Below are 22900 nucleotides of genomic sequence, written 5' to 3'. Positions count from 1 at the left end.
GTAGACCTGGTATTGTCTCAGCAGCTACACAAGAGGATTTAATGTCCTGAAACATTAAGGTAGAAGGCTGGTACGTTACATTAAATGTGGCCAACTGGACAGTGGATTTTAGAAGTATTACATCAGCTTGTGGGATAGATTTCATTTATTTACACACTTATTCAGGTAAGGGAGTGAAGCTATTTTCCTGCTTCAGAGTATGTCAGAAGAAATAAGCACAGTCAGTCTTAAGGAAAAATGGAAGTGAATGGAGGGATATCCAGGGGGAAGGGAGATTATAAGGTGCTCAGGTGTGACACAGAAACACATCTGCCTGAATCAGGTACATGTCAGGCTTGCATACACACACACACAGATGCATGGGCAACACGACATCTACAAACACTGTTGTGAGCTGGAGGAAATGAGAAAGAGGAAAGTGCGTTCTGAAACCCAGGCAAGCCGGCTTAGTGGGCTGGCATGCTGCATAACAGGTCAAAGAGGGGCAGGAGAGAGAATGAGTATCAGCTCTTGCTGTTCTGCTTTCTACTGTGTTCATTGAATCTTCCCCTTCTGTGGGTCTCACTTTACATGTATGCACCTTTCACAGATGGTTTTCATCATCCCACCTGTAATGGCATCTGAACTAAAAGGCAGAGGAGACAACCGCACAGAGGAAATGTCTGCGCACAATGAGCTAGGAAAACCTCCAGTGCTGGGCCAGTATTGCTGGTCAGACCCAGCAGTATCCTCGCAGCCGTGGAGGAGGAGAGTCAAAGTGAACTGTGAGCTCGTCCTGTTGCAGCAGTCGACTGCCTACAGAGTGTCCTCAAACCATGAACGTGAATAGGAGTCCAACCACCACAATTCCTGTGAGGTGGTCAGGGCTGGAAATATGGGAGAAGAAGAGAAACAGAGAAGAATTTTCCTTGTTTCCAGTAAGAAATGCTGAGCAATTCCATGGCAATTTCTAGGAAGCTATTGCACACATCTTCCCAACCACAGCCACCCAGCTAAGCAAGGTGCTGAATGTGAACTCTTGCTGTCCCTTTATCCCTTTACTTCACCTTAATATCTCACTGCCTAGAAATGTGAACCACAGGGCCTCCCTACTTTGATGCACAGGTTGTCTCTTTTTGGTAACATTCATTTTTTTCCCCTTCCTTTCCTCTTTTCCTTCTACTCTGCTCCAATCTAAATTGTTCAGGTTGAATTACTTCTCTCTTTTTCAAGAGACTTGCATATTCCTCATTAGGTCAGGATAGTTTGGCACTCTGTGTCTTGTGAGCTGTTTTGCCTGGATAACTCCCTGGCCAAGGGAATTCTCACTTTTAAGTTTCAAAAGACCATTCAATTCAGTTTTGCTCCATGTGGAGTTATCTGTTCCACTCTGGTGTTTAACATCAGGCTGGGTTTTCTCTGCTAGAATGACATACTCTCATGCACCTTTAAGCAGTAGAAAGAGATTCTGTGTCTGTAAGATGGTTTCTCCATTCCAGAACCAGTGTAAAACTGTAAATCAGATACATTTCTCACAGCTCAGTCTGCACTAAACATATCCCTGAGCCTTTTTCAGATGAATGGTTTTTATTCCTGCTATAATATGACTTTCTTAGGGAGATAGCTTGCTTCACATGCCAGTGTGCAACTGGGTCCAAGTTTTTCCAGAGAGTCTCAGTAGCTAGCACATACTAGGGTGAAGAACTTAAGAGAGATAACTGTGTTATTTACTTTTTTAACAGTTTTTTCTTCACCAGAGAGTAAGGGTACACTTCTTTCCCTAAGAAACAAGGAATGCTTGAACATTGTTCACGCAGCATGGGTAATATGAACTAGACTCAAAGGATGCTTTTCTGTCCAACTCCCCTCACTCCCACTTGTCCCCAGCATTTCCCAAGAGGAAGGGCTGGCAGAAAATTCTGGATGCTTCCTTGAGTTTGATTTAATTTCAAAAGTCCAGACAGCAAAAACCTGAACCAAGCCCAGTTCTAGTATCTTCACCTTTTGTGTTTCCTAACAGAATAACCCATGTGCTGGGCACACTTGCAATCTAGCATGCAGAAGGTCAGGCAGTGCTGGAGGGCAAAAGCAAAGTGGAAAATAATATTTCCTGAACTGAGCATACTTCACTGTCATGTAGTGAGCACACACTCTGCTACATGGAGTTATTTTATCTTCAGCTGTTAAAGCCGCACTGTTAGACCAGAAGGATGTAACCCATATGTGCAATGAGCCAAGGACATCAGGGATTTAACTGCGGGACGCACTGCCGACTTCATTCCTCCACTTTTGTCTTGACTGGTTCACACAAAAGTTCATCATAGATTTTGGCTCATATGTATAATATTCAGTTACTACCTGTTCATCATCATACAATCGGAAAATTCTTCCCACTCCTCCTGCCTCTTTGTCTTCTTCCTGCAGCCTCTGCTTTCTGCCTTGCTCCTATTTCTTCCCTGTATCTGTACATTCTTTCTGCTTCTCCCCATTTTTTTCTTCCTTGAAGCACTCCCAATAGCTAAGCTTACTTAAGTTTTCAATTTTCACTTTCTTCCTTTGTTCTGTCCTTTTAAAGGACAGAAGAGTTAAAACTGGTATTTTTTTCTGTGTGTCACCTCTAGTGTTCAGAGTGAACTTTTGCTACATAACGGTGGGATGAGGCAAGTTTCTGTATTATCAATTCAGGCTGCCTGCAGATTCAGACTGATGTCATGGCACAGGGTCACACACGTAAGGCTTTCTTTACCACCATTAGGAACTGAAATTTACTTTAAAAACAGGTAAAATATAGCTTCTGCAGAACCTTAATATATGATTTGTGCTACCACAGAATTGGGCCAAGAATTTGACCACACTACTGGAAACTATTAGCCACCTTCTGACCATCTGAAAACGCTGCTGTTAACGGCTAAGTTAAAAGTAGCTCCCAACTTTGTGCTGGGACCCTCTGAAGCTGGATGTATTTCTGGCAAATTCTGGAGACAGAGAAAATCTGGAAGATCTATTGATGATGCAGATTTTGATGGAGAAGTGGGCAAATGGCTCTTTGGGTGGGAGGAGGGCAGAAGCTGTTCAACTGGGGAACGCGCTGCAAGCACTGGAGTGGGAATGAGAGAGGGAGGAGTAGGGTGGGTGCAGGGATTTACTGCTCTGTCTGAACGGAGCTTGTTTCTTGCTGTAATCAGAGGGATGGCCTCCCTCAGCCTCCTGGTACTGAGAGGCACTTCACCTTCCTGTCCCTGCTGAAGCAAGGTGCTCAACAGTAGAAACTACTTACCTGATAACTGCTGCACTGAAGGCTGGTCATGTGTGCTTAACAACTGTGCCTGAATGGTTTCTACTACCCTCTTAAAACGACGGCTTGGACCTGTGAGGAGAGAAGAGGCACAAATGGCTGTGAGAGGAGTGGGAGCTGAATCCTCATACATCCATGCTGGAGGGGAAGGATCACAAGCATCTTCCCTTCAGTCTTATCCCCAAGAATGTACTGACAGTGTATCTGTCCTTCAGCTGAAGGCACGGCTTTGAGGAACTATTATGCAGTTCCCACATTAATAGGGACTGTGGTGTGCTGGACTTAACAGGAAGAAGGATGGCTTCTGGGCTCCTTTTGTAAAGAAAGAAGGTGGAGTTTTGTTTGTTTGTTCGTTGGTTTTAACCCATATGAGGGGCATGTGGCCACCCAGAAGAAAAGGGTGATTGCATGTTTCTGTCAGAAGGAAGAAACCAGTGGCCTCACAGTGCTCAGCTGAGACACTGAGACCTCTGAGTGAAACAAGGAGACATTACATGGAGGTGCCTCAAATCTCATGCACAGAGCAGCCATTTTAGCATTAATCGTGATGGTGGCAACTTTACCTCTTTGGGAATCTCTTTCCCTCCCAACATTTCCATCACTATCAACACCATTTTTCTTCCTGATACCCTCCTTGCCACCGTCTGAATTTTCCCCTGAGGTCAAGACAGTTGTATTCTTTCCCCTGGCAGAGGTCTCTTTGCAGGCCTCTATATCAGCAAGGACAAAGCCAGCTTGCACCCATTTTACAGCTTTGCATGGTTACCTGATTTACCTGACAAGAGTGTGAAAGTGACAGAATAGATCCCGTTCTCCTTCTGCGCCTCTCCCCCTTCTGTGTATGTTATGTCCACCTGGAACTTCACTGGCTTCTGGAAGACAGCAGGACCTCCTGTGGATTTATATTCTGCACGGAAACTTGTCTGTGAGATGACACTGTGACTGAGGCTTGGAATCTGAAACAGGTTGGTAGAAGGAGATAGTAGAACCAGTGCACAAAGGGAACAAAATTGCAAAATTTCATTTAGAACAATACCCATCTCCAAAGTAGATGAGATTTGCTGGATTTGCTTTTGTACTTGATTTTGTAACATACAGAGTGTTCTTGTGAAATCAGTAAGAGTGTACGTTGCTTGGCACCACAGAAGAATGCATTGCTCCTTACAGGACTGACCTAAATTCAAAGGTTGAATATTTATTGGTGGAATACCCAGCATGCTTGTAAATTTACATGTTGCACAACTTCATACACTCAGTCTTTCTTTTCCTACTCAGAATCACAGAATCACAGAATAGTAGGGGTTGGAAGGGACCTCTGTGGGTCATCTAGTCCAACCCTCCTGCTGAAGCAGGGTCACCTACAGCAAGCTGCACAGGACCACGTCCAGGCGGGTCTTGAATATCTCCAGAGAAGGAGACTCCACAACCTCCCTGGGCAGCCTGTTCCAGGGCTCTGTCACCCTCAGAGGGAAGAAGTTCTTCCTCATGTTCAGACGGAACTTACTGTGCCTCAGTTTGTGCCCATTGCCCCTTGTCCTGTCACTGGGCACCACTGAAAAGAGCTTGGCCCCATCCTCCTGACACCCACCCTTCAGATATTTGTAAGCATTTATAAGGTCCCCTCTCAGCCTTCTCTTCTTCAGGCTGAACAAGCCCAGTTCCCTCAACCTCTCCTCGTAGGGGAGATGTTCCAGACCCCTCATCATCCTCGTAGCCCTCTGCTGGACTCTCTCCAGTAGCTCTTCATCTTTCTTGAACTGGGGAGCCCAGAACTGGACACAGTACTCTAGATGAGGCCTCACTAGGGCAGTGTAGAGGGGAAGGAGAACCTCCCTCGACCTGCTGGCCACACTCTTCTTGATGCACCCCAGGATCCCATTAGCTTTCTTGGCAGCCAGGGCACACTGCTGGCTCATGGTTAACCTGTCGTCCACCAGGACACCCAGGTCCCTCTCTGCAGAGCTGCTCTCCAGCAGGTCCACCCCAAGCCTGTACTGGTGCATGAGGTTGTTCCTCCCCAGGTGCAGGACCCTGCATTTGGCTTTGTTGAACCTCATCAGGTTCCTCTCTGCCCAGCTTTCCAGCCTGTCCAGGTCACGCTGAATGGCAGCACAGCCTTCTGGTGTATCTACCACACCTCCCAGTTTGGTGTCATCAGCAAACTTGCTGAGGGTACATTCTAACTCTTCATCCAGGTCGTTGATGAAGAAGTTAAACAAGACTGGGCCCAGTACTGACCCCTGGGGGACACCACTTGTTACCAGCCTCCAACTAGACTCAGCGCCGCTGATGACAACCCTCTGAGTTCTGCCATTCAGCCAGTTCTCTATCCACTTCACCGACCACTCGTCCAGCCCACAATTCCTCAGCTTCCCTAGGAGGATATCATGGGAGACTGTGTCAAAAGCCTTGCTGAAGTCCAGGTAGACAACATCCACGGCTCTCCCTTCGTCTACCCAGCCAGTCATGTCATTGTAGAAAGCTATCAGATTGGTCAGGCATGATTTCCCCTTGGTGAATCCATGCTGACTACTCCTGATAACCTTCTTTTCTTCCACTTGCTTCATGATGGCCTCCAGGATAAGCTGCTCCATCACCTTTCCTGGGATGGAGGTGAGGCTGACCGGCCTGTAGTTCCCTGGGTCCTCCTTCTTGCCCTTTTTGAAGATTGGAGTGACATTGGCCTTTCTCCAGTCCTCGGGTACCTCTCCTGTCCTCCAGGACCTCTCAAAGATGATGGAGAGTGGCTCAGCAATGACATCCGCCAGCTCCCTCAGCACTCGTGGGTGCATTCCATCGGGGCCCATGGATTTGTGGACATCCAGATCACTTAAGCGATCCCTCACACAGTCCTCCTCGATCAAGGGAAAGTCGTCCTCTTTGTAGGCTTCTTCTCTTACTTCCGGGGCCTGGGATTCCCGAGGGCCAGTCTTAGCACTGAAGACTGAAGCAAAGAAAGCATTCAGTAGCTCTGCCTTCTCCGCATCTTCCGTCACCAGGACACCCGCCTCATTCAGCAGCGGCCCCACGTTGTCCCTAGCCTTCCTTTTGCTGCTGATGTAGTTGAAGAAGCCCTTCTTGTTGTTTTTGGTACTCATCTACCAATTTTGAGAAATGCCTTTGGCTGAGTGGAAACTGATCTTAAGGAAGTGGGCAGAAGAGTCAGTGGGATATAAGACTGGATACAAAAAACCACCTGAGTGGCCTGGTCTGATCTCATAGATGATCCTGTTTTGAGCGGAAGACCTCCTGAAGTCCTTTCCAACCTCAATTGTTTGGTGATTCTATGATATCAAATAGACATGAGGACACGGAGCAGACACTTGGACAAATGCCTGGGATATCCACAGGAAAAGCATGCCTGCAAATAACTTACCCAAACCACAACCCCTATCAATATGTAAAAGAACTTTGAGAAGTTTTCTGGCATCATGCAATATTTGTATCTTCAGACCTGTGGGAGAATTTCATAACTGCTTAATTTTCAAGCAGTTACTATTCACAGTTCCTGCCAAAATTTAACACACTCACGTTCTATTTATTGCTTCATAAAGGACCAGTTTAAAATAACCTAAACAAATCACTTGGAAATCTGGCCTCTAATTTAGGAGGAAAAATGAAGATGAGTTCTTTGAGAAGCTGACCTTAAGGACTTAGCAGGCTGTGACAATGCATTTAAGTTTGAAGTTGGCTGTAAGAGATGATTCATATGGTTGCACACAAATCACTACATCACACCTCAACCCACACACATGGGGATACCAACACAGGATCACCAACACAGGCAGTAGTGCATACTATGTCATGATATGAACCCAGAAGCACAGCTAATTGCATGAAACTGATACAGTGACATGGCTGCTTCAAACCAGTCTGAGATGGATACCAGTGCCTGATGCATGCTACTATACTGCACTTGCTCCTTGTATGCCTGTACAGTTAAAAGGATTATGGCTGTTTTTTTGGAAGAAATTCATTGCAGCATCATAGAGACTAAAAAGGAGTACAGTATTTTGTGGAAAACAATAGCAATTCAACAAATGATATAAGAAATTAATTCTCCTCTTAATTCTATGGAAAAAAAAAGTCTAATGATGTTGTCAACTACTTCGAATGGAAAAATCTCTTGAATTAACTTTTCTGTGATGACTTTTTCTTCATTGGTACTTCTAGATAGAGAATAAGGAGAATAAGGACTTTCTATAGGAAAAAATTACAATTTCCCTCTGCTTTCCTAGACTGTAAATAAACCACATGTGCAACAACTGATACTCTGGTCACCACAGGAAACTACCCTTCTTTCTGCCATATGGCGTTGAAGAGGAAATTTAAAGTAACAAAGGCAAATGTGAGACAGGATTTTTGTCTGACTAAAGTGGTGGAAGGAATACCCAGCAGAGGGAGACCCAATCTGATGCCCAGATGGTGACTGTAAGGTTAGTTATACATAGCAGCAAATCACTGTCTTGATACCGCACCAGCAGTGTGCTCTAACTGCAGTGATATTCCAAGCACTGGCAACCTGGAGACCCTGCCAAGAAGGCTGAAATCTTTTCTCATCCTAGATACTACTATCTACAGTTAGAAATTCAGACAGAGTCCAGTGGAGGCCTGAATCAACAGGCCAAGTAAACTAAATCCACAGAGGATGCATTTGAAGGAGAAGAGACCCTGCCCAGTAACATACGGCACAAGTAGTCCTGGAACTGACCAGTGAGCAATGCCTCGAAGAGGCAGCTGGGGTGACTTACCGAGAGGAAAGCGTGGACAATATCAGCCTTAATGGAGCTTAGTGGTTTGTCCTTAATGACCACAAAAATCTGTTCTTCTTTCTCCAGGTTGATGAAGTTACCGAACCAGGATTTTTTGGCAAGTCTGACATGATGAAAAGAAAGAGATAGTTTAGAATATTTAGCACTACTAGTTACATACCATCAGCCAGGAAAAAAATATTAAAAAACACCCATGGAAGTTTTGATAACACTCCAGATGTGATACTATTACTAACAGTAAGTAGAAAACTGTCAGAGAACATCCAGAACAACACTTCACTTAGTGAAAACTGTTAAAATGACAGAGCACACAGTGTTAGTCTGGCAGCATGTGTGACCAACAATGAAAAATCAGGAGCAACGGTAAGTCTTTTGACTGAGCCAATATACCCATTAATACTCCATATACAAAGTGCAGATAAGCCAGGGGACACATTTCTGGTTTGCCTCCAGGGATCTCTCCATTTCTTGTGACAATATGTGGATGCTGGTAACACAGGGATTTAAGTTCCTTCCCACCCAGTTTCAACCCCTTTGGTGTTCCAGGACTTGAAAAGTTCCTTTTCTGAAGGTGTCCTGGTGGGCTGACAGTACAATCACAGGATCTTGCTTTTTAAAGCAAGCTGTAGGTTTCACCGGACCTCCAACCTGCCAGCGAGCGAAATCCACCCCTAAGCAGAGGGCCAGGACAAAGACTGTCCCATTCAGGGTGTCTATACAATGAATGAACTCTGGCCATCCTATACAGGAATGAATTTTCAGAACTAAGACAGAAGATATTAACACCACACACAACACAGTCCAGGCTTTCCACTGACAGCAGTCCAGCTTTGCAGTTCCTTTCAGCATCAGATGGTGGTTTCAGCATAAGACATTGCTGTTTTTTCACACTGATTGTACCAGCAAATGTTTGATTTTGCTTATTGGTTCACCATCTCAATGCAATTTGTTGACATTCTCTTTTAAGTTAAACAGGCTAAATGAAAAATGCAGGGACATGAATGTTATTGGGGGACACCACCTAGAACTTGAAGGCAGCACCTGACTGGTGTCGTTCTGAGGGCAGACAAGATGCTGTCAGCCATGAGATACAGCCAAAGAATTGCTGGACCAACCTAAACCCAGGGAAAATTCCACTGAAATCAGTCATATTCTAGTAGGGAAGAATTTAGCATGAAAATGTCAGAAATTAAAAGACCTGCCACCAAGACACTGCAGGTTTTTTTTCTTCCACAGGATACTTTATAACGCTACCACAAGTCCAGTTTGCAGTATGGCAAGCAATGGGTTTTCACTTGTTTTGGCAGACATTCACCACTCACTGGAAGAAGACAACCTCTCCAGACAAGGAGAGACATCTGCAGAAAGGATTACTATGCATCAGCTTTCCAGCAAAGCAATAAACAGCTGGAGAGAGTTATTAGCAGATTCACTTTCCGCGGCAAAGACTCAGACTGAGGCGGAATGCGGAAGGGCAGAAACTAGGAGAGGAGAAAAGCAGGAAACTAATTTGAAATCTAGACCTTCAGGATGAGGAACAAAGCTTGACCTCAGCAGTGTCCAGCAATGTGCACTCATTCCCCATTCCAGAATGCAGCATGAACCACACAACTGTCATGTCACTGCCCAGTTAATGCACACAGTAGAAAGACCACAACTGGAAGACAGCTCAGCTGTGCAAATAATAATTTGCTTCTACTTATTGCAGGCAACCGAAAGTAAGTGTACAGAGAGATTCACTTGTAATTTGGTAAACCACTGCCCCTCACTCAATTAAAGTGGGCTGGAAAACCGTCACTCCCTAAAATATTCATAGACAACTGTAACTAAGCCAGTGAACCAGAGATGAGCGTAGGGAGCAGTAAGGAGAAAGGGCCTCTCATTTAAATGGGTCGTTAAGGAGCCAGGGTTAGAGTGTGAAAGGAAATTACATACTAATTAGCTCATGTGTCTCGCACACACCATAACAACTCCGCGAGCCCCTGGAGAGCTGGGGCAATAGCTCCCTGCATGTAAAGGGTCTATGCTCATTAGTAAATTAGCACCTGGTTATCCATCTAAAACGGCTGGTTGTCTTAGGCTTGCATGTATCATAACCTGAACTGTAGCTAGCTATATAGACTCCAGGGGCCCAGTAAGCCACACATGGAAGCTGGGCCTGGAAAAAATGTGCATATTTAATTGCAGGTCTGCCATGTTAAAATACGGCTTTTCATTTTTGTATGTTCATTAATGGTTTTGTTGGCCCTTCATTTATAGGTCTCTTAACAAGCACAGGTTAAAAGAGCCGCAGAACAGGTTTTCTCCTGTTCAGCTTGGAAACTTTGTCTGGAGTCTCCAGAGTCCAGCTGGGCTCTTTTCTTTGGCAAGGTTATCACCAATAATACTGACTCTGGAACATTCACTGATAGCCTGGGCTACGTGCCAACTTGTAAATCACTGGAATTCACTAAATAATTTTGCTAGTGTCGCGTGAGATGGAATAGATGCCACTGGCCTCTCCTGTTCCTGGAACTAACAGAATCCAGACATAGCACACACGCACTGACTTTTGTCCCTGAAATCGCAGAACTAGTTGTGCTTATACACCTGGGGAGTAGGCCCACTGAAGAAGAGGGGGCAGCTTTGGAGTAAAATGACACAATAAAGGTTTCCCTCCCCTTAGAAGGTGTTAAGTGCTACTAGCTTGGGTTAAATGAGTATGAATCAAGGATCCTCAGCATCCTGAATGAGATCCTCTAGCATCTCACAAGATTAGGATGTAAGCAGTAAAAAATGTACTTAAAATTAACAATCTTCTCTTGTCATGGCAAACTTCCTAAGGGTGAGGGAGATCGGAGATATGTGTGGCAGGCTGGGTATGTAGACTACTCTAGGGAATCTAATCAGGTGTCCAGCTGATGAAAAAACAAATAGATTAGCATGAAAAGGGAGGCTGGTGCTTTATTACTTCATATTGAATTTTTCATTGCTATAATATTGTCCCTTTTCCTACTTTTGGAGTGTCTGACTGCATCACCTTCTGGAGAGCCTCACTGTCCTCCCTATCTGTCCTTGAGCGCATGGATCTGTAACCTCCAGAGGTTTACCTGCTTGGCATAAATAATGGCATTTCTACTCCAGCAAATGGAGTTTTCCAGTTTTAAAGCAGCTGAAGCTATGTATCTTTAAATGTCATCCCTAACAAGTTTTCTAGGACTTTTTCATATGAGGAAGAGCAGCATTACCCAGACATGTCAAAGTGTATTATCTAATCATCAGGTTTGTTAAATGAATGGCAGTCATTAAAGAATGCTGTACCTGAGCAAGGACATGTATTTTTATCGCTCAATCCATGAGGTCAATACAGCTCTTGATAAAGATATCTTATTTCTTACAGAAAGGAAGAAAATACCAGAAAAAATAAGACGTGTGGAAGTGGGCACTAAGCTACAAGACATCTATCGGTAAAATATAATCCAGTTCATTATTTTTTATGATTTTTATTATGTTTACTGCAGGGTGCAGCCCAATTGAACTCATTAATTTGGCAATTATATATAAAAAGAAAAAAGGGCCTTAGGCTTTGACTTGCATCTAAACTGCCTCAAATGACAGGCACTACTTCTCCATACCAGCTTTTAAAGAGTGAGTGGGAAGCAGAGAAGGCAATAAATTAACAGAAGAACTTCCGCCAACGTACATGCATGAGGAGGAGAGGAGAGGAGAGGAGAAATTTAATTCTGAAGGTTTTCTGCTTTAACAGCCTTAAAAACATTTGAGGTGAGAGTATCATGTATTTCTTTGATAAGGATGCATTCATTTTATGAAATTCTCTTGTGGCTCTCTATTAGTAAATGCTCCAAAGTGTTGAAAACACAACTTCTTCAATTTTTCTTCTTGGATTTTTTTTACTAACCTTTACTATTCCCTACTTCTCCCTCTCCTGAAGTCTTTATCCCTCTCCATTCTGCAGTATCAGATACAGAGTGCCTGTCTTATACCAGATAAATGCCAGGTCTGGGGAAAGTTGTTAAGGCAATACCATTGTCATCAATTACAAAACTTTAGGCCCAAAATCTCCATCTACGACTCATGAATATTTCACGCAAGTATCTTGACAAAAGACCAAATTGCCTTGGTTGGCAGAGTAAGACTATGGGCACTGGGTGCACAAACACAAGCTGTGAAAATAAAAAGGAATAATTTGGCATCTGTTGCATATATTAGGAAGTGTTTGGAGCAGCACTCTCTGGCAGGGACTTCCAAACATGCCATGCAATGACGCACATTTGTGCAGTGAAATGGTTGAAATGTACATGGACTTTTAGGAATGAGTCTGGTGAATATGAAACAGCTTCTGCATGTCCCAGTGCTGCTGCCAGAATTAACACTGCATTTACTATCACAGCCAAAGATTCCTCTGAATTATCTTAGCAGAGGCTTCTGCATGTTATCCTGAGGATGCAAACTCTCCTGTACTAAGAAGATGACTTTTCAGTGCCCGTATAAGCCATTGATTATCCCCTCCACTTCCTAATAGTGATCTGCTTGACGACCAAATAAAAGAAGCAAGAAGGAGCATGTTACAAACCTGGTAAACCATGAGAAAATCAAGAAGTGGTCCCATGTGAACCTCATAAGGTGCAGCAAGGCCAAATGCAAGGTCCTGCACCTGGGTCAGGGCAACCCCCAGTATCAATACAGGCTGGGGAATGAAGGGATTGAGAGCAGCCCTGAGGAGAAGCACTTGCAGGTACTGGTGGATGAAAAACCGGACATGAGCCGGCAATGTGTGCTCGCAGCCCAGAAGGTCAGCTGCATCCCGGGCTGCATCAACAGAAGCGTGGCCAGCAGGTCGAGGGAGGGGATTCTGTCCCTCTACTCTTCTCTCGTGAGACCCCACCCGGAGTACTGTGTCCAGCTCTGGAGCCCTCAGCACACGGAAGACATGGACCTGTTGGAGAGGGGCCAGAGGAGGGCCACAAAAATGATCAGAGGGCTGGAGCACCTCTCCTGTGAGGAAAGGCTGATAGAGCTGGGGCTGTTCAGCCTGGAGAAGAGAAGGCTCCGGGGTGACCTTAGAGCAGCCTTCCAGTACCTGAAGGGACCTACAGGAAGGATGGAGAGGGACTTTTCACAAGGGTGTGTAGTGATAGGACAAGGGGTAATGGCTTTAAACTAATGGAAGGTAGATTTAGACTAGATACAAGGAAAAAATTCTTTCACAATGGGGGTGGTGAAACACTGGAACAGGTTGCCCAGAGAAGTGGTAGATGCCCCATCCCTGGAAACATTCAAGGTCGGGCTGGACGGGGCTCTGAGCAACCTGCTCTCGTTGAAGATGTCCCTGCAGGGGGGTTGGACTAGAAGACCTCTAAAGGTCCCTTCCAACCCAAACTCTTCTATGATTCTAAATTAAGGTGGTTACCGGGAGACTGTTTCACCTGCTGACTCCACTGCCATTACTGACGTATAGATTTTATCCAGGGTCTTTAGCAGAAGAACCATTTCACATCTATACCCCACTCACACGATAACAGGTTACAGTCAGATACTGATCCGGAAAAGGAATATGTCACCCTATGACCTTCAGGCAAGGAAATGACATTGGTATGTGGTGGAAAAAACATAGTGTACTGGCAAATTACTTACTCTGGGGATGATTCCGGGGTTAAATTAGACATCTCCTCTGGTGTAGGTACTGCCCATGCACACACAGCCAAAGAGAGGGAGGGAGAAAAGAAATTGATGATTCAGTACAGCACATTTTCTGCTTGTATACCAATGACACACGTCCGGCATTACACCCTCTTGCCTTTCCCCACTGCCCCTGCAGACTAATTCTGACCTTTAAACATTAGCCATATGTCTCTAGATCACTGAATCTAATCAAGCGCTGCATTTTAAGGCTCATCCTACCCTTCCTTAAATCATTATGTAATCTTGCACCGGCTTCAATGGTTTCTGGTTCAGACCAAAACACCGTGCCAATTTCATTACTTTACAATTGCTTTAAAGCCCAGTTGGATGCAGCTCAGTCACTGCTGAAATTCTCTGCAGTTCTCTGACCGTCTCAGAGACAATGTCTCTGACCATCACAGTTCAAAATCTAACTCTCCTATGGCTGTAATACTCCTTTCCCACGGGATCACATACCAATAAAATCACAGGGTTTTGGGATAGCTGATGATGACATATCAGGATAACGCATGTGACTTTGGGTGCCCTTTGCCTGAATGCAAAAAGCCGCCTGCAGCTTGAATAAGAAAATTTTGCATATCGCAACACTTGAGAGACTCTGAAAACTCAAACAGGCCACCAGATATGAAACCACTGATTGTATTAAGGAGATTTTTACACCAATTACCAGTTATCACAGGAGGTAAAAGAAGCATCAAACAAGCTGTGCTTCAGAAGGACAATTTCAGCCTGTTGCCACTGGCTATCTTTATTCAGCAGAAGGCTCAGCCGGCAGCTACAGAGAGGCAGCGGAGTACACCCATAGGGGAAATGGCAGAGCTCTAGGTTTGCTGACCAAATGAGTGGAGAAGCTGAAGATAAAATTTTCTTCTGTTTTAAGAGCCACAACAGGGATAGTAAGAGCTGTATGGCTAGAGTGCGAAGAGGGCTCAGGAGATGCTGTTGGAGCAGCTGCAGTGGCATGACTCACACGTGCCTTCGGTTAGGGCTGGCTGATGCCATTGCCCTCACTGTCAGAACCAATAGTCAGTCCACAGTACATGAAATTTGCAGAGTCACAGAGAGGTATCAACTTGCTGCTGAACGCCTGCCCAAATCACAAGCACCCTGTACCTCTGGGTGAGTACTCACCTTGCAATTTCCGGCGATGGAAGCGAGGAGACCCCAGGAAACTATTCTTGATTGAGTTGAGCCGTGTCCTCCATGGCATTCCTCCAATGCTGGGGCTGGATGGTGGTGTTGGGTTGGGTGTGCCTGCTGGGCTCTCCTTTGGCGTATGGACAGGTGTCCCCTTGGGGGTAGGGAGGGGACTTCCCCTTGGAGAGGGGTGAGGGGTGACCTGTATGATGGGGATAGATTTGGTGCTTGGGTCAGTACTAGAAGGGAGCAATCTAACAGGAGACATAGGGTTGGTCTGCACTTTAGAAACAGCCAGCTGTGGATTAAAGCCGGCAGCAGGCAAGCGGCCCTGAGCATTCTGCACAGGGGTGTTCTGGGAAGAGGGGGCACTGGTATTGCTGGTAGGGAGTGGGTTGGATTTAGTAGACTGGAGTGGTTTTTCAGCCAATTTGCTCTTGGATGGCAAAGTCTGCGTCTTTGGGTTGGGCTGAAGTGCTGGCTTTGGTTGGAGTACATGTCCAGGCCTGGAGGCGTTCCTACAAGCATCAGGGTCCAAGGAGACTTGGGGTCGGGGAGAGAAAGGGAGGTCGGAGGTCTGAGGGGGGATGAAGAACTTTCTGATAGGCTACGAGACAGACGCAGAGTGTCCATGCACATCAAAAACAGTGAAATACGCATAGAGCGGGCGAGCAGAGAAAGGAAAGTCAGAATAAAATCCATCCGAGTCACAGTACCATGTCACGAGGAGACACAAGAGATGGAGGTGAAGGGGTAGTGGGGGGAGGGATTTTGCAAAGAAACAAAAACGAACAAACAAACAAAAAACAAAAAAAAGACATGCAGTTAGCTGGGAACACAGCATAATCAACAACAGCAGCAGCGGCAGCAGCAAGAACAACAGTGTCATAACAGGCTTCATCATATTAACCAACCACGTGTCAGCAAAGGAAAACAACAGAACGAAAATTAAAACAAAGAAAAAGTAAAAAAACAAAATGAAAGAAAATAACCAAGAAAAAAGAAGAGAGAAATGCCATCTCTCTGGGATTGTTCTGATTGCCCTGCAGTGAGAGAAGCACGATGCTGTAGGGAGGTGAGGAAGGGGAAGAAGAACCACTCAAGCCACAGACAAATAGAGATGTGCCAAGAATGGGACCACCTCTTTCAGCTCCAAGTGCCCATATGCAAACCCAGCAGAGAGATGAAACTCAAAACAGGTGTGTGATACATACGGAGTGGTAGGCGATACACACAGGTTACTGCACACACCAGTCAGAACCTCTTTCCTTCCTCTTTGCCCCTGACTCTGGCTAATGTACACCCCGGCTGCAGCCACCCATTGCAGAAAGAGGGGGAACAGGGAGAGTGATGCCACGCGGAAGATTAAACTGCTCAGCATTCACTTGGAGGTTTCAGAGCACACACCCCCACGAGAAAAATACGAACTCAGGTTGGTGTTTGATTTGTAAACAGCTACAGCAAAAACTTCAGAGAGGCCTGGCAAATTTGTTTATCTGGGAAGAGATGATATTTCCCATCAGACTTTATGCTCTCCTGCAACATCCCTCACTGCATCGAAGGACAGCTGGATAATTGGAATTTCTGTCATAAAGTCACAGCAATATTTGCCACTAAGTCCCAATTCTGTGGAGGAGGTGGGGTGAGCCATTGTTTTGTAAGACACAGTTTAAAAAGAAAAAGACAACCAAAATTCATAATCCATCACTGAGTTATCAAAATGGGATTATGATTTTTTTTTTTCCCCAAACAAGAACATTTACATATGTTAGAGGCATTTTGGGAAACCATTCATGTGTCAACAGCAAACAGCAATACACAGACTAGGGAGGACAGAAGCCTTTCAAAGGGATATCAGCAAGCTAAAAATCACATCTAAAACAAAATGAATGTCCTTACAAAACACTGCTGTTAACATCTTAGATTACAAGTACTGGCAGAATTGTAAAACTAGAAATCACCACTGAAGATCTTTAGATTTAGTCTGCACTTATTCAGATTTTTATGAAATTATAAAAATCTAAATAAAAACTATTATAAATTATTTATCACCATTATTATTATGCATTCTTAACACCTAAAAGCTGTAATCAAGCACTGTCCAGACATACCATGTACATGTAACCATGCCTCAAATCTCAGTCCCAGTTAAGCACACTCGCTAGTAAGTTTACTTTCTGGGTTTGATGGATTAGCACAACATTGCCATATTTTAAAAATGCAGAAATGTATTTAAGACTGAATTCCTAAAATTGTTTGCATCAAAGTTTTGCAATTACTTTAAAGAACTTAGGGTTAAGCCACCAAAAATTAAAAGAAAATCACTACATCAAAACATTTGTATTATTATTAGGATTGTAGAACTAAAGTCTGCCATGTTGGAAAATTCTGATCACCAATGAGAAAGGAAGGGGAAAAGATGAGGAAAGTGGTTAATTTACAGAAGTCACTATCACTATCAGCATCTGACTATTAACCATTTGCAAATGACACCAATGGATAAAAGTCAAAGACTGTTGATTGCAAATATTTCCTTGCAATTTTTGTATCTTATGTGTATGATGGTTTGAGAATCAAATTTGAAAGACATAAAGTAAATTCAACTGCCACTTAAGCCACTAAGAATCTGAAGAGGCATTCTTAATTACCGCATTTTTAATAATGAAATACAGAACAAGATTAGATCCGTATTTCAGCTGGTGCAATAGGGAACACCATTAGCAAGACCTTGTGAGATTTAAGTCGCTGCCAAATTCAGTTCCTCATAGAACTGAACCTATACAGTGCATATAGCGAAATGTATATTTGCTTTTTAAAGTATGTTCTCTTTCAATAATCTAAGGTGCTATTAGAAGCATAGGTAAGGACGTTTCAAAAAAGGTATGATTTTTATTCCAACATTTCCTTTTAAGCCTCAAATTTGACCTGACTTGATATCGTTATGATCTGCTAAAAATGCCATCTGGTTGCTACATCCCTTTGAAAACTATTTAATCAACTGCCTATTAAGTAATAATGGCATGGTACAGCAGCTATGGAACAGATCTTGTCATCTTCATTCTTTGATGTAGTCCTACTAAGACGTCAGAAATTGATTCTCAGAGGTAAATTAATGGGATCAAGATTTAGGTTTGCTGCACGGGATGCTTATTTTGTGCACAAGACTGTTTCCATGCTCTTTTTCAGTCCATTTCGCACTGGTGTAAGAGTTCTCAGGCCTCTGCTTCGTTCCACTGAAGATCCAGGCGTCCCAGTGCAGACACAAGGAACTGGATCTTCCCTGGTTCCTGGCACGTTAAAGATGCAGAGGAGACCACAAATGCATCTATGCCAGTTGCGAAACAGGGTAACAATCAATAGGAACCCAGAATATGTTTCAGAAAATAGTTCAATCAAGCAAGGAGCTGGAAGCTTTACTAGCCTGTAAACTTACACCTGACAGTGTGTCTTTATGCATAAGAATTACACACAATGTTACTGAGGAATTACAATTTTACATACTTGGAATGCTGATGCTACCTTCATATACCTGAGTAGATCCATAAGTGTATCCATACCCTAACACATCAATATATCTATTTCCAATGGAGGATAGTATCTTCTCACGAAGTCATGAAAAGTATGTAGAAATCCTTCAAAGGCTCTGGGCCAGACAATTAGGTAACATGGATTGCCACCGTCTTACAGACTTCTTGATGAGATCTAGAGTTTTGTAAAGACTGCAGTCTTGAAGTGACCAAGCTGACTTTTTCACACACTAGGAATACTCACTCTTATCCCTTAGGAAGTTACCAAGCAGAGGGAGGCCTCTGTCACTGCACTTAGAAACTGTAATAACTTTGCGACAGATGTACTATCAAGCATGTTTTGTACTGGCTGAGTATCAGTATTAATTGAGTATCAGCATTTCGTTGACTGTGTATTGAATAAGGGCATGTGAAGGTATCTTATTTATAGGAGCTTGAGCGTTCTTATCTTAGTCAACTCCTTACTTTTCTTTTAAATTTGCTAGCCCTCAAATTTGTGTAATTTATTTTCTCTGACTTTCTACTACAAGCTATTCTGAGGCAAACAGAATCAAGCTGGTTATACCAGCATGGTTTGGTGCTCTACTGTGACCTGATTGAAGGTAGCTGTGAAATGGTTCCTGATACTTGGTCTGAAACCACGCCGTATGCAGACCTCAGCTGGATGTGGCAGTGTTTAGTCATAGCAATGTTATTCTATGTGCTTACGAGACTGAAAAAGGGCAGGGGCACAGTGAGATCCCTACTAACAGTGCAGGGAACATGTATGAGAAATGCTCTGCTTGCATTTCCCTCACCACCCCTGAAAATTCACAAGCTGCCAAGGAAAAACAAAACATCCCAGCTAAGAGCCACAGCGCTGCATCAACAGATGTCAAAAAGCATCAAGCATGTGTGAGTGAATTGGACCAACAGATCTTGAAGCAGCACCACTTACCCTTGGACTGCTGAGAGGACTGGTAGAGAGCCCAGACGATGCTCCGCTGATTGACCGAGACCTAAATGGACACAATAAGGAAAATAGCCCTCAGAAAACTTGGACAAGTAATAACCCTGAACACCAGCCACCACAGGCACAGGCATGAAGTGAGGAGGAAGAGGGAGGCTGTCACTGGAAAAGCACATGACTCTTTCCTTTCACTACTGTACCATTTTTCAGTTGTCCCACCCTCAAAGCAAAGGAATGCTGTTGCTCAGGGAGGATACTATAATCCCTTTTCCTCGAGGAAGTTGCTACCTTCTTTTTGGTCACTAAGCACATGGAAGCTCCCATGTCTGACCCGTGCAAGCTGAACTGCTGAAATCAAAAAGGACTGTCAAGACATTCATGTTGGTGCTGATAATTCTCTTCTGTTCAGTGCTGGTGGACACAGAATGAGACATTCTCTGTCATGAGCAACATGGAAAAGCACCGTGTGTACAAGGCACAAAGGTAGGGGATTGTTCCAGATATTAAGAAAAAACCCAAATCTCCATGACCCAGGCACACAATCCTTTCCTATGTGATGACTTCCCACTGAAATCAAAGCTCTCATTGGCTTAAGCCTTTCCAACTTCTCACTGATGGATTTCACATCTCTGCTCTCCATTGCATTAAACAAGCCAGGTCTTCTCTATGGATAATGACTTCCACTGTTGTTGACAACTTTACTAATATTAAGATAACGGCCTGGGTGCCCTCTAAAAGAGGCCAGTCAAGGGAGAATAAACTGCCCTTCTATTTGCTGACAAGGTCACCTATACTGTAATATCCTTATGCTCTCAGCAAAGGCCGCTGTGCTGATTTTGGATGAGACAGATAGAGTTAATTCTCTTCACAGTAGCAAATATGGGGCTATGTTTTGGATTTGTGCTGAAAACAGTGTTAAGAATACAGGGATGTTTATGTTATTTCTGAGTAGTGCTTATAGAGCCAGGCCTTTCTGCTTCTCACCCTGCCCCATCAGCGAGGGGGCTGGAGGTGCATGGGAAGCTGGGAGGGGACACGGCCGGGACAGCTGACCCCAGCTGACCAAAGGGATATTCCATGCCATATGGCGTCGTGCTCAGCACAGAAAGCGGGGGGAGGGGGGGGGCGGACAAGAAGGAAGGGGGAGATATTCAGAGTGATGGCATTTGTCTTCCCAAGTAACCATTACGTGTGATGGAGCCCTGCTCTCCTGGAGATGGCTGAACACCGACCTGCCCATGGGAAGTAGTGAATGAATTCCTTGCTTCGCTTTGCTTGCGTGCGTGGCTTTTGCTTTGCCTGTTAAACGGCCTTTATCTCAACCCACGAGTTTTCTGATTCTCTCCTCCATCCCACCAGAGGGGAGTGAGTGAGCGGTTGTGTGGGAATTAGTTGCCAGCCGGGGTTAAACCACGACAGCCACCTAAGAAAAATGTCAGCTGTAGGAAATAAGACATACAAAAGTGCTATGCTAAACATGCCGAAAGCGCAGACAGGCCAAATGCACACATTTCAGCAACAGAAGTTTCAGGAGGAGGGCTGCCCAGCAGGAAAAAAAATCTCTTCGTGTGACTGTAAATGAGTAAGCCCCAGAGGCAGCTGCTTTCTATCCTTTTTAAATAGAAAGAAAGTTTATCTTGAAGACTGAAACATTTTATAGGAGAGGACTTTGCCAAGAACCTAGTTGTTCAACGACCACCATGCAACGTGTCAATATAGCAAACCCACCAATGTTTCACCTATGGTAAGACCCATGAAAGCAGTTACTTGCCTTCAGGTAACAAACATGAAAAAGTGAACTCCTGTATATGCTTGGAAAACAGAATGCATGTGTGTATGTGTATCTGTATGTGTGTACACACATATATATTTCAAATTTCTATAGGTCAGATAGATGGCTAATGTCAGCTTATACATAAAAGACTATAAGACAAATTTAGACCGTAAACTGTGTCAGTTTACTCTCTTCTACTGTTAAAGAAGAATAAAACAAAAATCAGTTTCCAAAATGGTCTGGTAGACATATATTATTAAATAAATTTGAGTAGCAGAATTATTAAAAAATATGTGAACTGCAAAAGAGGAAATATTTCCAAGGAAAGAGTAAGCTACAACTGAACACAATGGCAGGTCCTGTTCTCTTTATTTGTATCCTCTGCAGAAACTACTCACTGATGGTTTTCTTGGTATCTCATTGCAGTTTGTCCATCACAGTAAGAAGGTGAAACCCAGAAGCCCAGTCTCAGCATGTATTTTTGCCAGATTCAATCTAAATTTGCCCCATGAACATCTGGGGCCCTCATTCTATGCAGAAACTCCCCATTTACATTTTTCCTTGTACCCTGCTGCAGTCTGCCCATCATAGTACAGCAGTTAAAAACCAGAAGCTCAGTCTTGGCGTTCTTTTGCTCTAGATTAAACCTAAATTTGTACCATCAAGATCTGAGGCACTCTTAAAGCTTTATGCAAAGTAATTTTAAGGGGAGAACTGCCTGCTCCACTTTTGAAAGGCTGTTTTATGTGCCTCTCCTATAACTGAAGTAGCTGAACACAACACAGATGCGTTGTGCATACGGAAGTCTGTTTAGCCCAAATCTTCCTTGTATGAATCATCAGGAAAAGTTTCTTCCAAACCATAAATGACAAAAGGAGCCTACAGATTATCTCCGACAAATGTGTAAGACATTTAGGTGCCCAGAGATGCAGTTAAACACTTACTTAGGAGTTAAGCTCTCACTAGGAGCTGTTCCCACCAACTCTTAATTGTGGTGGGAAAGTCCTCTCTGACACTCACCTGAATTTCAGGATACTTGATTAAAAGTTCCAATCTGCTATTTCCTCTTTGCAATCAGGTGTTTTCAACAGTCCTGATTTCTCCCCTTCCAACCCCATTGCCTCCTATTTTGTTTCAAAAATGATCACACGCATGGAGGGCAAAACATGGCAGGTCCCACCTCCCAACTCCCAGTTCCTTATTGGAAGCAATATTTGAAAAAGAGTAGTTGTGTACTGTGTTTTCATACAGCCTAGGAGCCTGAGGTAGGGGACAGAAGAGAGAGTTAGTGTGAAATCCTCCTGGAAATACATTCACTATCCACATGATTGCTACTGAACAAGGTTTGTTTCTGCTGCTGATTTACATGCAAAATAGGTAAGAAGTAAAGTAGGCCCTATAGCAAGTTTTAGTTTGTCCATACTGGAAAGCGTATATAGGAGCAGTGGAAAGAGTTTAAAGCATCCTGGTTTAACCAAGCGTTGGGGTGAAAAGAGAGCTATACATTTGCAAAACTCTTTACAAGAAAGTGCTGGTATGGGATATGACACCCAGACTGAGGAGATCTTCTTGCATCTTCTTCAATTTAATAAATCTCCCATAATTTACCTTCACAAATGGGACATCGTTTCCAAGCTGGCTATAAAAACTCAGTCCAGTGGCAGGTTCTCTACGCCACTACAAAAATGCTAACAAGCAAAAATGACAGATTTGTCCCTCCCAACAAGATCATCTCAGTTGGAAAATGCTGGAATTCAGTTAAAAAAACCCACAAAACACATGCAC

At 43.9% G+C, this 22900-nt stretch overlaps 1 protein-coding gene across 1 annotated transcript in view; it reads right to left on the bottom strand.

Moving 5' to 3' along the window:
* Positions 1 to 22900, bottom strand: part of BRSK2 (BR serine/threonine kinase 2) — a 343747-nt gene that overhangs the window by 18273 nt on the left and 302574 nt on the right. Inside the window, 6 exon segments of the mRNA XM_075425697.1 lie at positions 3257 to 3346; positions 4050 to 4230; positions 8026 to 8149; positions 13681 to 13729; positions 14860 to 15067; positions 19330 to 19390. Coding sequence (XP_075281812.1) covers positions 3257 to 3346; positions 4050 to 4230; positions 8026 to 8149; positions 13681 to 13729; positions 14860 to 15067; positions 19330 to 19390 — 713 coding nt within the window.

Source organism: Opisthocomus hoazin, chromosome 7 (genome assembly GCF_030867145.1).
Source record: "Opisthocomus hoazin isolate bOpiHoa1 chromosome 7, bOpiHoa1.hap1, whole genome shotgun sequence".
In the NCBI taxonomy this organism is placed as follows: domain Eukaryota; kingdom Metazoa; phylum Chordata; class Aves; order Opisthocomiformes; family Opisthocomidae; genus Opisthocomus; species Opisthocomus hoazin.
Note: the sequence above shows the minus strand (reverse complement) of the source record. Positions and strands in the feature narration are given on the sequence as shown.